This window comes from Etheostoma spectabile, unplaced genomic scaffold, assembly GCF_008692095.1.
Source record: "Etheostoma spectabile isolate EspeVRDwgs_2016 unplaced genomic scaffold, UIUC_Espe_1.0 scaffold00004876, whole genome shotgun sequence".
In the NCBI taxonomy this organism is placed as follows: Eukaryota; Metazoa; Chordata; class Actinopteri; order Perciformes; family Percidae; genus Etheostoma; species Etheostoma spectabile.
The window spans coordinates 165364-180669 of NW_022603205.1; the positions used below are offsets into that span (position 1 = coordinate 165364).

General features: G+C 42.1%; 1 protein-coding gene across 1 annotated transcript; it reads left to right on the top strand.

The window, feature by feature from the left end:
• On the top strand, positions 1–4898 carry LOC116677330 (interferon-induced protein 44). Its single transcript, XM_032507892.1, has 9 exons — positions 1–64; positions 676–720; positions 821–854; positions 2564–2759; positions 2932–3090; positions 3203–3374; positions 3496–3596; positions 3724–3901; positions 4091–4898. Exons 2-8 carry the CDS (start codon positions 678–680, stop codon positions 3886–3888), a joined length of 870 nt encoding a protein of 289 aa, XP_032363783.1. The 5' UTR covers positions 1–64; positions 676–677; the 3' UTR covers positions 3889–3901; positions 4091–4898.
• Positions 4899–15306: the final 10408 nt, after the last annotated feature.

Genomic DNA, 15306 nt, shown 5'->3' on the forward strand with positions numbered 1-15306 from the left:
ATATAATATTGCACTTGATAAACCCTAAACTCACACTCTGCCCGGGACTTTCTTCCAGTTAACAGTACGTATGAGTTTTACTTCTTTTATGTTTAAATAGTAATTTGTGTTTTCTGCATTGATGACTTTTACAGGATAATATTGGGAAAATATAAGGTTGCTGTTATGAGTTACATTTCTAGTTATGTTTGGTTTTATTTCAGGTAAATCCTGTTTTTATAATAGTTTTATGTTTTATAGTTCATTATATTGTGTTGGGTCGGCTATGTTCACACATGGGATTGTTGCGTTTGTCGGACCAAGAGAAAGGAGAGGCTTGGTCTGATGAAGATATAACAAAAAGATTTATGACAAAATGGCATGACAAAAGGTGGAAAATGTTTTCATTTGTGCTAATAGTTTTTAGAAAGTTGTCAAATGTTAAATATTATTTGGGTTATCTTTAAATCTGCTCCGTCCAATCAACTTCAACACATTTAAGAGGAATTCTTTTAAAAAACTTTTGAAAAGTGAAAGTAAAATAATGAATGTGACGCTGTATTGTAATACATATATATATATATATATATATATATATATATATATATACAATATATTGTAATAATATACAATATATATTTAGTCACCCTGACAATTTGTTCCAATTGGAGCTCATTAATTTCTTCTACTCCACAGCCATGGGAGGATCATCCAGCTCTCCTGCCCCTCCCCCCTCTCCTCGTAAGATCATTTATGAAAATGATTTCTCTTTCATACACAGTTAAACAACTGTTGGAAGATTGAGTTTTAACATGTATTGTACTCTTTTTTTTTTTTTAAGTTCTCAGTGTACCTTGGAGGACCATAACCTGGGCGTAAGTATGCACCTAAAACTGAACTTTGTATGAATTACTAATGCATGCTTGCTTAATACTTATTAATGCTCTAGAATTTCTCATTTTTGTGCAATTACTTATTTTTGCTCTTAATTAAGCAATTCCTGCTCCTGAATTAAATAATTTCCACTGCCCTGTTGACCACTAGCAAACCTACTGACAGAGTACAAAAGTACTCAAGTAGATTTTTCAGATATTTTTACTCTACTATTTATTTTTGTGGAGACTTTTCACTTTAACTCCTTACATTCTAACACGAATATCAGTACTTTCCCCTCCTTACATTTGACCAAACTGACTGTTACTTTAGTTTTGTACTGAAGGTCGTCTATCAGGTGTGACTGGGAGTGCATGTCGGAGAATAGTGAGCGGGCGCACACGCCACATGGAGAAAAAGTGAAAGAAAAGAAAGTAAAAGAAAAGAAAAAGAAAGTAAAAGAAAAAAAAAAGAACCTAGTCCCGAGGTTAATCAGCTGAGATCGAGTGAGTCATGAAACTCATGTTGTCACTTCAATAAGCCTGTTGTATTGGTTAAAAGTTAGCTTGTTTGTGTTCTTCACCTGTTACCTAGGTTACAGCTGTTACCTAGGTTACACCTGTTACCTAGGTTACCCCTGGCTGTTGATTTGATATAATGGCGGTTGTTAAACGTCCTTGCTCATTAAGATAATGTAATTAATAGTGGGTTTATTGTTATTATTTACTAACATATATGATTTCTATGCATTGTGTATGGTAGCCTTTGCAATGCTATTTATTTCTTTTATTAACACACACACACAGCCATAGCAGAGCTACCCCCCCCCATGTTTACACCGATGCTTGATTGGAAACCAGAATCAGCTTTAAATCCAGTCCTGATCTAGTCCTCACTAAGTTTCTAATAATTTCACTGGAGTTAGTTATTATTTTTGCGTCATCAATACCAAATTGAATCTAATTACATGTGAATATACACAGACTTCTCACAAAATCACAACTGAATTCATATCTTGCTACTCGGTCAGAATCTTATTAACCTGGAGTCCCAGTCTCTGTCACAATAAATAAGCTATTTGTTTTATATATGTTTTATATATGTTTTATATATGTTTTATATATGTTAGGCCTATTGGCAGACAGCCATTTAAAATGAAGCAAACGGCATATAAAGAATAAAGAGTCTTTTGTCCATGTCCCCTGTAGTGTCTCAGCGTCTCTCTAGTAACGTCTCTCTGGTCCAGGTAGCTTTATCATTCTAAGGCTACTTTTACTTTTATGTACAGGAAGTGAGTACTTTTGCCATCTCTGCCTACTGCCAGTCTATCCAGTTTTAATGACCCTGCTCTGCCAGAGTGTAAACTGCTCCATAAAAAAGGGAAAGCATGGTCACTGTGAGACCGTTGAGCAACGTGACATCATGACTTTACAAAACTTACATGCCACTTTCTTATCTGCACGCATTTTGATCTATATGCGTGGATTTAGGGAAAAAAACAACGGGACGCGGGACAACAACGGCACGGCTGAGTTTAGGAAAGGTGACACGTGGGACATGTGGAAGTCCTGTGTTGTTTTACCCATTACTTAACAGTAAAATAACTATTAACTTAAGTTTAATTAACAATCGATTTAACAGCGATGGTTATTATAAAGTGTTAAATGCAGCCGTGCAGTATTACACTGTGTAATGTATGTTTCCTGAGCAGAGACAAGCAGAGTGACCTGCAGCATGTGAAGAACTACAAACCCCAGACCGACGGCCAGCAGCTCCGGATTCTTCTTTATGGATCAGTTGGAGCCGGGAAGTCCAGTTTCATCAACTCTGTCACAAGTGTCATAAAAGGCCAAATGTCCAAAAGGGCTGGGACGGCCAACGTCTCGGGCAGCTCTCATACCAAAAAGGTAAAGAGAAAGTATAAAGTTAGAGTATTGCTAGTGAGCATGATATGAACCCTTTAAGTCTTTACAGGTGAAATATACAGTCAAAAACTGTCATTAATCCGGGTCATAAGATTTCTGGGGTAAAGTGTACACATAATTAATAACTGCACTTTTCTCTATATGTGGTTCACAGTACACAACCTACAGGATCCAAAAGGACGGACAGAACACCTTTCACCCCGTGGTTCTCAGTGACACCATGGGGATGGAATGCAGCACCAACAGACGCAGGAAGGTCTACGTGAAAGACATGAAACGGGCGATGAAGGGACATGTGAGAGACGGCTACACGGTACCTTTTAAACTGCATTTTTTCAACTAACATTATTTAAGTTAAAAAAAAAAAAAAACTGTTTAACATCAAATTAATCTTGGTAATTGTCATCCTTGACTTTGATTTCCAGTTCAACCCTGAGTGTAAGATATTAAAGGACGACCAGCGCTACATCCCAGCTCCAACTGCCAACGACAGAGCCCACGTTCTGGTGTGTGTCGTTGATGCCAGGACGGTGTCTCAGATGAGTGAGAAAGCTATAGAAACACTGCAGGACATCAGGGACGAGGCCTCTGACCTGAGTGAGAGCAGAAATCAGGATTATTATTTTCCCTTTAGGATTGATGTAGGCCACTTTGGTGCAGGGAAGAAATGAGAGTGAAGCTAATGGCTTGATGTTAAAACTTTCTGTTCTCCTTGCAGATATTCCTCAAGTGGCCATTCTGACCAAAATTGACATGATCTGTCCGGAGATTAAAAAGGATTTAAGGAATGTCTACAAAAGCAAGATACTAAAGCGAAAGGTATTATGTTAATTGTCTTTTATTGAGTTTGCACAGAGAAGAAACATAATTTTTTACTGTCAAAACATTTTCAGTGTTTAAGCAGAAAGCTCTCCTTGGTTGTGAGATGTGACTGTTTTGAACCCAGATGGAGGAGTTCAGTGCAGCGGTGGGCATTCCCGTAGACTGCATCTTCCCTGTGAAGAACTACCATGACGATAACACCTTCAACAACGACGCTGACACTCTGATCCTGAGCGCCCTGAGGAACTTCATCAACTTTGGAGACGAATTCATCTCGGGTCAGGCTTAATGTTGACGTTAATGTAAGACCTATTTTAAAACGCAGCATAAATATTGCATTATGTCAAAATAACAATCTGTGGCATTAATTCGTCATTCATTCATTTCTCCTGATGGCACCATGTTGATGTGTCTTACTTTAAAGTCTCTGAGACTCCTATGTTCATTAGATGATGGTTGAAAATACCCATTTCTCATTAAACTGTCCCCAGGGTCTCCCTCTAAGGACAGGGATTCCAGAGAGTACCCTCCAGACATTAACAGTGAACCCCCACCTATATAAGCAAAGTAAGATTCTCTCAATGTGATCTCATGAAAAACGTATGAATAACCAACTCATCACATACAGGCTTTTATGAAACCCTTGACATTACTTTCATGTTTAGGCAACAAAAATACTTGTTTCAGGTTAAAATACGAGCACTTGTTCATTATGTAACTTACTGTACATACGTAAGTAATGCTCACAAAGTAACCAAAACCAACAGTTAAGTTAAAAATATATTGTTGTGTTGAACAAAGGTTCAGTTTAGAACCCAAGAAACCCAAAGCTAAAAATATATTTACTGTTTGAAGTGTGCTATGTAACTCACAGCTAAAATATGTGTACTGCTTAAAAGTGTGCTATGTAACCCATGATATATATTGTTTTGATGTATGTATGAACTAAATATGAGAAACAGCTAAAACTATATAATAGGTGTTTGGTGTGGTAAGGTCACACTTACTGTAACAGTAGAACTTGTCTGAACACGTCTTCTGCTGTGGCCACCTGTATGATTACGTAGTGGTGGAAATACCCTGATTTCTAGAAGGGGGGGTGGTTTAGTCTTGGCTTTGACTATAAATATGAGTTGATGTGGACTCTCTCTTCGGCACAAGTATACCCACTTATCGTTTTTTTCCCCCCATTCTCTGATTTTGATACTCTTTGTTTTTAGGGCAAAAAGGGAAAAGATTATTTCTGTATTTTGTATTCACTAAATAATAAAACTACCTGAGCTTGTGGTGAGCTAGGGGACCAAAAGACTTGTATTCCTTGATTTTAGTCATTTAACTTCTCTCTCTCACACCTCTGCTTTCTGAGGGCAGAGGTTTCCCTCCCGTGAGGGCAGTTAAGACTCCTTTTTAACCACCTGGGCGAGTTGCTGCCCGGCGGGGATCGACGTTGACAGTCAGACCTCCTGTTATCTCCTAGTGGGGGGGCATCTCCCCATCCGCTCTGCCGGTCAGAGCCACCGAGGTCTTAGCCTCTCTCGGACCGGCGACCAACGAAGGCTAGCGGACGTCCTTGAGAAAGAGGGGGACCGCCAGTGACCCTGGGAGGAACGGTTCCTAACCGTGAGTACTGAAGAAAAATCATTGGTTGTAAAGATCCCCTCGGGCAGTGCTTAAAATATACAGGGGGACAAGAGCCCGTCAGTTGGGGAGGTCTGGGGTAAAAATCTGAAAAGGCCTCTTGCCTCGCCTCCGGTTTCCCTGATCTGTGCGGGGGCCCTTTCAACTTAGCAAGGGTGTGTGTGTCTCTAGTAAAAAAAATAAAAAAAAAACGAATTATTACTAAATATAATAATTACTAATTAATTCTAAAGTGTTAAATTAGCAAATCACTGTGTTTGGATCGAATATCTAGCATATAGACAATCAGGGAAGTATCAAAGTAACTCCTTTTAATATAGGCCTAACCATCCGCCCCGCTGATAGTAACGGGTGTTATTATACGGCAGAAGCGGGCATAGTAGGGACGGGGGTTACTGAGGGGAAGGTATAAAATGAGTTAGCCCTCAACCAAACGAGAGCAATACGACGCCTCAGTAACTGTCACACCGTTCAACATGGCGCCCAATTAACGCAAAGTTAAAGTGATTAACTAGAAGTGGCAAAACATGTCAATACTGCCCAGAGACTCGAACCCACTGCCATGGATAGTGCGTTCAAAACGCTTTAGAACTTGAGATTGAAGTAGCGCGCCACGCAACTACACTGAATAACTTGGCAAAGCGCCATAGGTGTAGAAGCTACAGCGCCTAGGAACGACAGGCTTTCTACGTACCGGCTTAAATAGATCGATCACGGGGTGCCCTACTAATTACGACAGGGTTAGGTGAAGTAGTTAAACCAAGACGAAAACAACGTGAACAATCGATAGTAACAAAGTAGGACTCAAATAAGACGGTAGGGGAATTTTGTTGAAAGGGAAATCCAAAAGAGCAAAGTACCGAATAAGCCCCCCGAGTATGGCAGCTGCAGACGCCTACGCCGCTTCTGTATTTGAGGACACAGATCATGAGGAAAATGGGACCCAAATAGACCATAATCTAAGATCCAACCCAGGCATGTCAGAAAGTTTAATAAACCTAGGTAGTGGAACACTAAGATACTTTCATGGTGATATTAGAAAGTGTGACCCATACCCAGGAAAATTAAGAATGATTTCATGGTTCAACCTAGCGAATAAGTTACTGGACCATGCAGGAGGAGTAGCAGCGGCGTTAATGAAATAAATAAATTCCCTAAGTCATGTGACTGGGAACCCTCTGTGCCACTGCCAGATGGAACAATAGTTCAACAAACTCATGAGGACTACGGAGTCTATGGGGAGGTGACACACTGCTGTTTTAGTGGAAAGAATGACGCAAGCAGGTTAGTGTCCGCCTTCTATGATAAGAATGATAAAGTATACCTCTTTAGAATATTACATGATTACCCTGTTTGGTGATGGGATTTTCAAGTACTCATCACGAGACACTTGTCACTTTGAATGATGGCGTCAGAGCTGATGAATTAAATGTCTTCTTTTTAAGATATGATGCACAGAACGACTGTTCTCTAGGGAAGGTGGAGCTTTTAGACTCCTTTAATGCCACTTCAGGTCATATGAAAATTGACACTTTGCAGGTACAGTTATGCTATCTGAGGCGTGGTGCCCTATCTTTCAGCTGTCTTTTGATAGTCATACTGTTCCAGATCTCTGGAAGAAGTCTATAATAATCCCTGTACCAAAATTTCCTGTCCTAAAGCGAATAAGGATTTTAGACCTGTTGCCCTTACATGCGAGGTAATGAAGTGTTTTGAGAGAGTAATGCTGAACTTACTTAGACAGGAAGTAACTCTTTGTGTTGATCCCTTCCAGTATGCATATAGGGAAGAACGTAGTACTGTGGTTGCCATCATTACAGTGTCTCATTTAATAAGGAAGCACTTAGAAGATTCCGATGCTTACACACGTGTTTTATTTTCTGATTTTAGTTCTGCTTTTGATACGGTCCGCCCTCATTTGCTGGTACAGAGGCTTGTGGACATGAAAGTCAATCCTTTAATTATCAAATGGTTTTATTCTCTTTTAACAAATAGGTCACAACAAGTGAGGGTAAATGCTACACTCTCTAAGATAAAACACTGTAGTACAGGGGTGCCTCAAGGAGCTGTTAGCTCACCTTTCTTGTTCACACTTTATACCAACGAGTGCAGACATAGTGAGTCCAACAACTATGTCATAAAATTTTCTGATGACACAATTATTTTAAGTTTATTGCATGCTGGTGACTGCCCTTCTACTTATTATAGGGAGATTGACCTCAGGGCCGGCCTGTGGCTTAGGCAGTATAGGCAAATGCTAAGGGCGCAAACCACCAGGGGGCGCCCGGTCTGTGCTGTACCTATAACGTAGGGTGACCAGACGTCCCCGGTTTCCGGGGACAGTCCCTTATTTTGGCTACCTGTCCCCGGCTGGATCTGTCCCCGGAAATGTCCCCGGTTTTCACTGTGACTGAAAGACCCGAAATTGGAATGAAAGAAAGAAAAAACGTAGCCGATAATTGCACACCCAACACAGACTCCAGACCGCCAGAGCCAGCGGTGCTCAGAGATGTTCTAGAAGCCGTGTGTTACGATGCTAAAATCACTGATTATTTACATGGAGTCTGGTGCGTTTAGCAAACACAATTTCGCGGACTTTTATGTTTTAAAAAGGATCTTAATCTTTAACAGAAAGGTCGACCTCCTTAGAAATCCTTCCCATAATGTTGTCAGACACTTAGAATATTAATCTGAGTCTGTTAGCAGCAAAACAAGCACTTTTATGAACGTAAATACAAGCTGGACAATTATCCTATTAACTTACATTGCAGAGATCTCGTTTAATATGCATCACTGTCAAAGGAAAATATGTCCTCAGTAGTTTTTGTTGTATCTGATTTTCAAGGAGCTGTTGCAGAAACAAGCCTTGAGCAGTAAAGCAAAAGCTGTCAGTAGTTCAGTAAACATTACAACATTATGAAATATTGAGACTTTCTATCTTGAAATATTAAGACTTTCTCTCTTGAAATATTAGGACTATTAGGACTTTATATTTTGAAATATTAGGACTTTCTATCTTGAAATATTAGGACTTTTAATCTTGAAGTATAAGGATGGATTTTTTATCTTGAAATATTAGGACTTTCTATCTTGAGGTGTAGTGGAGTGGAGTAGGAAGTAGCAGCAGGGGTGGGTCTAGGATCATACCTGGGGGGGGGGGCTCAGCCCCTAATAAGAACAGCTCTAGGTCTAGTGTCCCCGTTTTAAGTTTTACAAACATAAAAACATTACTTGTTTTTGAAAATGTCCCCGGATTTTGTCTAAGAAATCTGGTCACCTTACTATAACGTCACCTTAATTAAAAAAAACAAGCCCGACTTCTTTTACCTGCATCTAAATCTCATAATGTCAAAGCGTCCTAAACTGTCTGGTGCCCAGGGGAGGAAAAAAAGAAAAGAAGAGGAGGAAAAACTTGACAAAGACAGAGGTAATGTTACAGTAAAGATGATGATGATAATGATATTATTTTGCTGTTGCAGAACAATGATCGATAATAGCATTAGCCGTTAGCATGACATAGTTGGCTAATCAATAAATAGCGAGCTCTATCTGTTAGTTTTAACATCAGTTAACTGTACAGTGATGCAAGGGGGCGCCACCTAAAATCTTGCCTAGGCACCAAATTGTTTAGGCCGGGCCTGCTTACCATCCTGGTTTGGCGCCCGTACCATCCAGTGCAAATCAAAAATTGAGAAACTAATAAAAACAGCAATGAAGGTTATGGGAAAGAAAGAGTATACTTCGCTTCAGACCATCTTTGAAAAAACAGTTGTCACCCAGGCTCAGAAAATCCTGAAGGACCCTTCACATATTTTGCACTCAGAATATAATGTTTTACCTTCGGGGTGGGGGGGTCCTTAGAGCTAGCAGATGGAAAAGTAATCGCTATGGGCTGTCTTTCGTTCCAACTTCCATAGCGCTCCTAAATAAACAATCGGCTCGGAACAAAATAGCTTGAAGCACTTACGGCACTTTATTTAGTTATTTTTAATCATAGTCTAATTAGTTTAGTTCAATTTTTACTATCTGATCTTATGTGATATTGTTATATAGTATTGTGGCGGTTGTATTTTGTTTCTATCATATTGTTTTCTTTTAGATGTGCTCTAGTGCAATTTATACAGAATTATTATTTTTTATTATTCAGGTTTTATTGACTTGGTTATCAATTGACAGGGGAAGGTCATGATACTTGTGCATTGTCTGCGATGTAGGGTGGATTGTATGTTGTATGTGTGTGTAAAGTCTCTGTGTTTAATGATGTTTACAGCAGCATAATGTAGTACTGATGCCCAAGACAAATTTCCCTCAGGGGACAATAAAGTTATCTTGATCTTGATCTTGATTGAGACAGTGTAGGAGCGCTTTCTAGGATATTAAAGAGGCACCGAAGCTGTGAATGGGTGGTCTGTTGTTCAAAACAGGCGATGGGGAAATAGAAAGGTCACTGTTGCAATCAGAGAACCTGTACCCTGATCTGTTTGTGTCTCTGGACCACATGGGTCACATGCCGAGGCCAGGAGTAATAGTTTATATACCACACTGTACCGAGAGAAATGCGTCTCTGGCTACTCAGGGGAAGGACTGAGAAACACTAGAGAGGGAGAGGGTATCTCCAGGAGGTACTCTCTCTACCCGCATGTAGATATGGGAACTACTAGAGATTGGAATGCTTACGTTACCTCCAACACTCAGCTTTAGAGACCAGTCCACGCAGTCACCCATGTACACTCTCTTCCCACCTTGGAGTCATAGGAATACGGGAGTAAAAGACCCCAAAGAGGACGTCCGCCAAGAAACAGTTCAAAGATTTAGGCTGAATCCCATTCCTTCCCCTTACCCCTACCCTTGGCCCTTACCCTACCCCTTGGCCCTTGAAACCAAGGTAGGGGTAAGGGTGAAACATACCCCTATGAATTGGGACACCACTTGGTGACATCACCATACAGTATTGATCACAAACCTCCAAGATGCCGTCTAGGTCTGTTGATGTGTGGGTTGGACAACAGTGTGTGTTATATATTTTATAGTTATTTTAGGTTCACTTTGGTATGCAGAGTACTTATCTGTGTAGTACTTAGGTCTGTTTGCAATACAAATGTGTATACACATGCATCATGTGTACATATACATACATATACACCCTGTATACATGGTGTGTGTATATCTGTTTCAGTTATCACCGTTTTGAATGTCATGATGTTCACAAAAACATTTTGTTGACAAAAATCTGTCTTTATTGGTGATAAATTGAACATAACAGGCAAAAACGTTACAATAAAATAATGTTACAGAACCATTGTCAACTATTAGAACCATAACTAACATGTCGCACACAATAAAGGCACTCATATGTGTAAAACTAAAAAAATACACACAAGACCACAACAAACTACACACACACTACACTGTTTGTAACTACAGCTGCTCTGATATTCCAGACCAGTCTGGAGCCTTTTGGCCAGTAACCCCCCCCCCCCCCCTCACATATCATCAGTGTCCCATATCAAACCAACAACAATATAACAAGTGCATGAACAATGAACCAGGAATTAATTAAATATTACAATAATAGTAGGCTACCAATGCATAATGAATGGGTACAACATGAACATATGAATTAGAAACGTCTGCTCGTTGCAGCCCCAACCTGGATCAGCTGCTGTGTCCTCCTGTGTCCTCCTGTGTGAGACAGGGCGGTATATGTTAAGCACGTAGCGATGTATCATAGACCGTTAATATATCTAGCTATACAATCTATGCGATCTATACAGTCCATTCAAGGCAGAATATGTGGGACTGTTCAACGTTAGCGTTAGCGTTAGCGATTAGCGTTAGCATTGCAAGCTAGCGATTTTTAAAAAGTTTCAGTTAGGAACATGGGTACACATGTACAGGACTGCATAGACCACAAAACAAGACTGTCGTAACTTTTTAATCAATTATTTAAAGCTGAAAGTACTTACATTCATGTGTCTCTCTGGTTGATGCAGCAGCCACACACTGCCTGTGTGTTTTCTAGTGAGGTCGCGTCCACACTAGATCCGTAGGGGTATACAGCCCTTGATCTATGCCCTACCCCTAGCTCGTAATACGTATTGGACCGGCACTAGGTGCCGCGTGAACGCGCAAAAGGTAGGGGAAGGGGTAAGGGGAAGGAATGGGATTCAGCCTTAGCCCCTTTATTAACCCGCAAAGCAGTACACCAGCCACCCCTAGACCAAAAAGGAGCAAGGAACAATCCTTGCTCCTGCCAACTAGGCTAAAAAACCCACAGACAGGCGTGATAGGCCTCTCTAGGACCATAAGCGCGGTCATAGGGAGGGCTCTCCTGATGCAAATAGCACCTCACCTCCTATTGGTGCTCAAATGGCGTTTTTCCACTGCTGGTAACAGCTCGCCTCGGCTTGGCTCGGCTCGGCTCGGCCCATTATGCATCCGTTTTCCATTGCAGATTGAGTAAAGCCTCAGCGTGGCTGGTCACCATAGCAACGCGTGATGACGTCATTTTCAGCGCGACTCACAACAGCACGTCGGCTACTCGCCGCAGCCACAAGAAATGTTTTCTTTCAAAAGAAGCTGAAGGAAGCAACAAAAATCACCGCTAAAAAAACAGGAGTTTGGGAATTCTGACGGAGTTCAGACGTGGACATGACGGTTGTTCGCCGACACATAAGGGTAAGTTACGTTTCCTGGTAACGTTAGCTAACATTAGCATGTGTTCAGCATCGCAGTCAGTATTTACTATACGCTATATAAAGTACATGAACTTTAGCAACCATGATTACACACCAACATGTGTGCTGTGTACTGTTTGTGTTTCAGAGCATTCACGCTTTGCAAAATGGCCGCCGCAGACCGTCTGGTGGGCGATGTCCGACCGGTGAGATCTCTGGTTCTGACCTGCTGGGCTGTGTATAATCTTTATGAGAGTCACAGAGAGGCTTATGACAACGACCGGGATGCATCTGGGCCAGCAGAGCCGGCGGGGACACTGTCCCAGGGCGCAGAGGAAGAAGACCGGGAAGTTTGGGAGGGTTTGATGCGCTACTTGAAAAGCTAAATAAAAACTTTTGTTATATATATTGTCTTGTTTTTTAAAGTAACAGTGTGCAATATTGGAAACGACATGAAGCCGCTAGTAGCCCGAACAGTTTAAAAGTGAGAATAGTGCAGAGAGTGGATAATCTGTCGGTGTCGGCTAGATTTGTTTTAAATGTCCCGTTTGTTCTGGACACACACTCCGCACTCTGGTCTGCTAACAACGTAGTGATTAGTGATGATTCTCTCCGACCAACCAGCAGTCTGCAGGTTTCCACGTCACCTTTTGGTATCGCCTCGGCTCGCTTGGAACCTCGACTGAGGTAGTACTAATAAAAGTACCTGGTAGCGGGTCCCAGGGACTTTTTTTCGTAATGGAAAACCAAAAAAAACGAGTAGAGCCGAGGCGAGTCGAGTAGATACCACGCAGTGGAAAACCGCCATTAGTGTTACTCCTTAATATGTAGCCCTAATGTTTTTATTATATTATGTGATATTATAGCTTACTTTGGTTTCATAACCTTCTCAATAAGTCTCCCATTTCTGGACCAATAACGTGGCCAGTTGTGTTCAGGTGCATTCTGGGCATTCTTCCAGGAGGTGTACGGATATAGTGGAGTTTACATTCATCACACCGGAACACCACAATGCTTCATCTTTTTATTTTGATGCTGTCACTTGTTAGAAGAATAATAATATATTATATTATATTCTTCCCCTCCTCGTTACTGTCCATTAGAAGCTGCTGCTCATTGGGTGAAACATTTGGCGCATGCGTCTTCTCATCTCTGCATCAGTAAATCTTGGATCGATACCGTGGTTTATTTAAGAAAGTCGTGAACGTGCACTTATCCTGGCTATCTCCACCTGGCTGGACATAGCTCCACCTGTTCATCCTGGTTATCTCCACCTGGCTGGACATAGCTCCACCTTCTTATCCTGGTTATCTCCACCTGGCTGGACATAGCTCCACCTGTTCATCCTGGTTATCTCCACCTGGCTGGACATAGCTCCACCTGTTCATCCTGGTTATCTCCACCTGGCTGGACATAGCTCCACCTGTTCATCCTGGTTATCTCCACCTGGCTGGACATAGCTTCACCTGTTCATCCTGGTTATCTCCACCTGGCTGGACATAGCTCCACCTGTTCATCCTGGTTATCTCCACCTGGCTGGACATAGCTCCACCTGTTCATCCTGGTTATCTCCACCTGGCTGGACATAGCTCCACCTTCTTATCCTGGTTATCTCCACCTGGCTGGACATAGCTTCACCTGTTCATCCTGGTTATCTCCACCTGGCTGGACATAGCTCCACCTGTTCATCCTGGTTATCTCCACCTGGCTGGACATAGCTCCACCTGTTCATCCTGGTTATCTCCACCTGGCTGGACATAGCTCCACCTGTTCATCCTGGTTATCTCCACCTGGCTGGACATAGCTCCACCTGTTCATCCTGGTTATCTCCACCTGGCTGGACATAGCTCCACCTGTTCATCCTGGTTATCTCCACCTGGCTGGACATAGCTTCACCTTCTCATCCTGGTTATCTACACCTGGCTGGACATAGCTCCACCTGTTCATCCTGGTTATCTCCACCTGGCTGGACATAGCTCCACCTGTTCATCCTGGTTATCTCCACCTGGCTGGACATAGCTCCACCTGTTCATCCTGGTTATCTCCACCTGGCTGGACATAGCTCCACCTTCTTATCCTGGTTATCTACACCTGCTGGACATAGCTTCACCTTCTCATGCTGGTTATCTCCACCTGGCTGACATAGCTTCACCTTCTCATCCTGGTTATCTACACCTGGCTGGACATAGCTCCACCTGTTCATCCTGGTTATCTCCACCTGGCTGGACATAGCTCCACCGGTTCATCCTGGTTATCTCCACCTGGCTGGACATAGCTCCACCTGTTCATCCCGGCTCGGCAAACATGCAACCGATTTAAATAAATATTTTAAATCAGCCAATCAGCAGGCAGTACAGGTTCTACTGTCCAATTAAACAGGACAGACTGAAAGAGTCCAAAGAATCTGACCATGGTGAAACACGCACGCACACACAACCACACAGACAACCGCACGCATGCACACACACACACACACACATTGTCACCTGTTTAACTCCACTTACCTTACAGATTTAGTTGATTTTGTGTTGAGGAAACGCTGGGAGAGAAGAAGCCTCTCATTTCCTCTTCATCGGTCCTGATGTTGGCGTGCATCAGATCCGTAGACACAGCACACCTTTACAACTTCCCTGCATGTCTAAAAAACATCTTGACGTCAACACCAACAGGTGGTAGATGTCAGCCAATCAGGGCGTGCTGGTCTTCCAGGGAGGTGTGTTCAGGTGCATTCTGGGCGTGCTGGTCTTACAGGGAGGTGCGTTCAGGTGCATTCTGGGCGTGCTGGTCTTACAGGGAGGTGTGTTCAGGTGCATTCTGGGTGTGCTGGTCTTACAGTGAGGTGTGTTCAGGTGCATTCTGGGCGTGCTGATCTTACAGGGAGGTGTGTTCAGGTGCATTCTGGGTGTGCTGGTCTTACAGGGAGGTGTGTTCAGGTGCATTCTGGGCGTGTTGGTCTTCCAGGGAGGTGTGTTCAGGTGCATTCTGGGCGTGCTGGTCTTACAGGGAGGTGCGTTCAGGTGCATTCTGGGCGTGCTGGTCTTCCAGGGAGGTGTGTTCAGGTGCATTCTGGGCGTGCTGGTCTTACAGGGAGGTGTGTTCAGGTGCATTCTGGCGTGCAGGTCTTACAAGGACTTGTGTTCAGGTGCATTCCGGCGTGCTGGTCTTACAGGGAGGTGAGTTGAGTTTATTTGAACATTTAAAGTTTTTGAACATACAAAAAAAAAACATTATTAAAATAAAAGATTTATATACATGCATTCCTGCATGCATATAATTAAAATGACAGATAAATAAGGTCATGTACTTATATATCTTTCAAATTTGAAAGTCATTCAAAAAGGAACAAAAATGTTCCATGTTCAAAAGGAGTAGGAAGAAGTTGATAAACAACT

Coding starts and splice junctions, on each gene's coding strand:
- LOC116677330 (XM_032507892.1), top strand. CDS start 678: ATGGGAGGATCATCCAGCTCTCCTGCCCCTCCCCCCTCTCCTC. Junction 3,375..3,495: donor GGACGAGGCCTCTGACCTGA/GTGAGAGCAGAA, acceptor TTCTCCTTGCAG/ATATTCCTCAAGTGGCCATT. Junction 3,597..3,723: donor GCAAGATACTAAAGCGAAAG/GTATTATGTTAA, acceptor TTTTGAACCCAG/ATGGAGGAGTTCAGTGCAGC.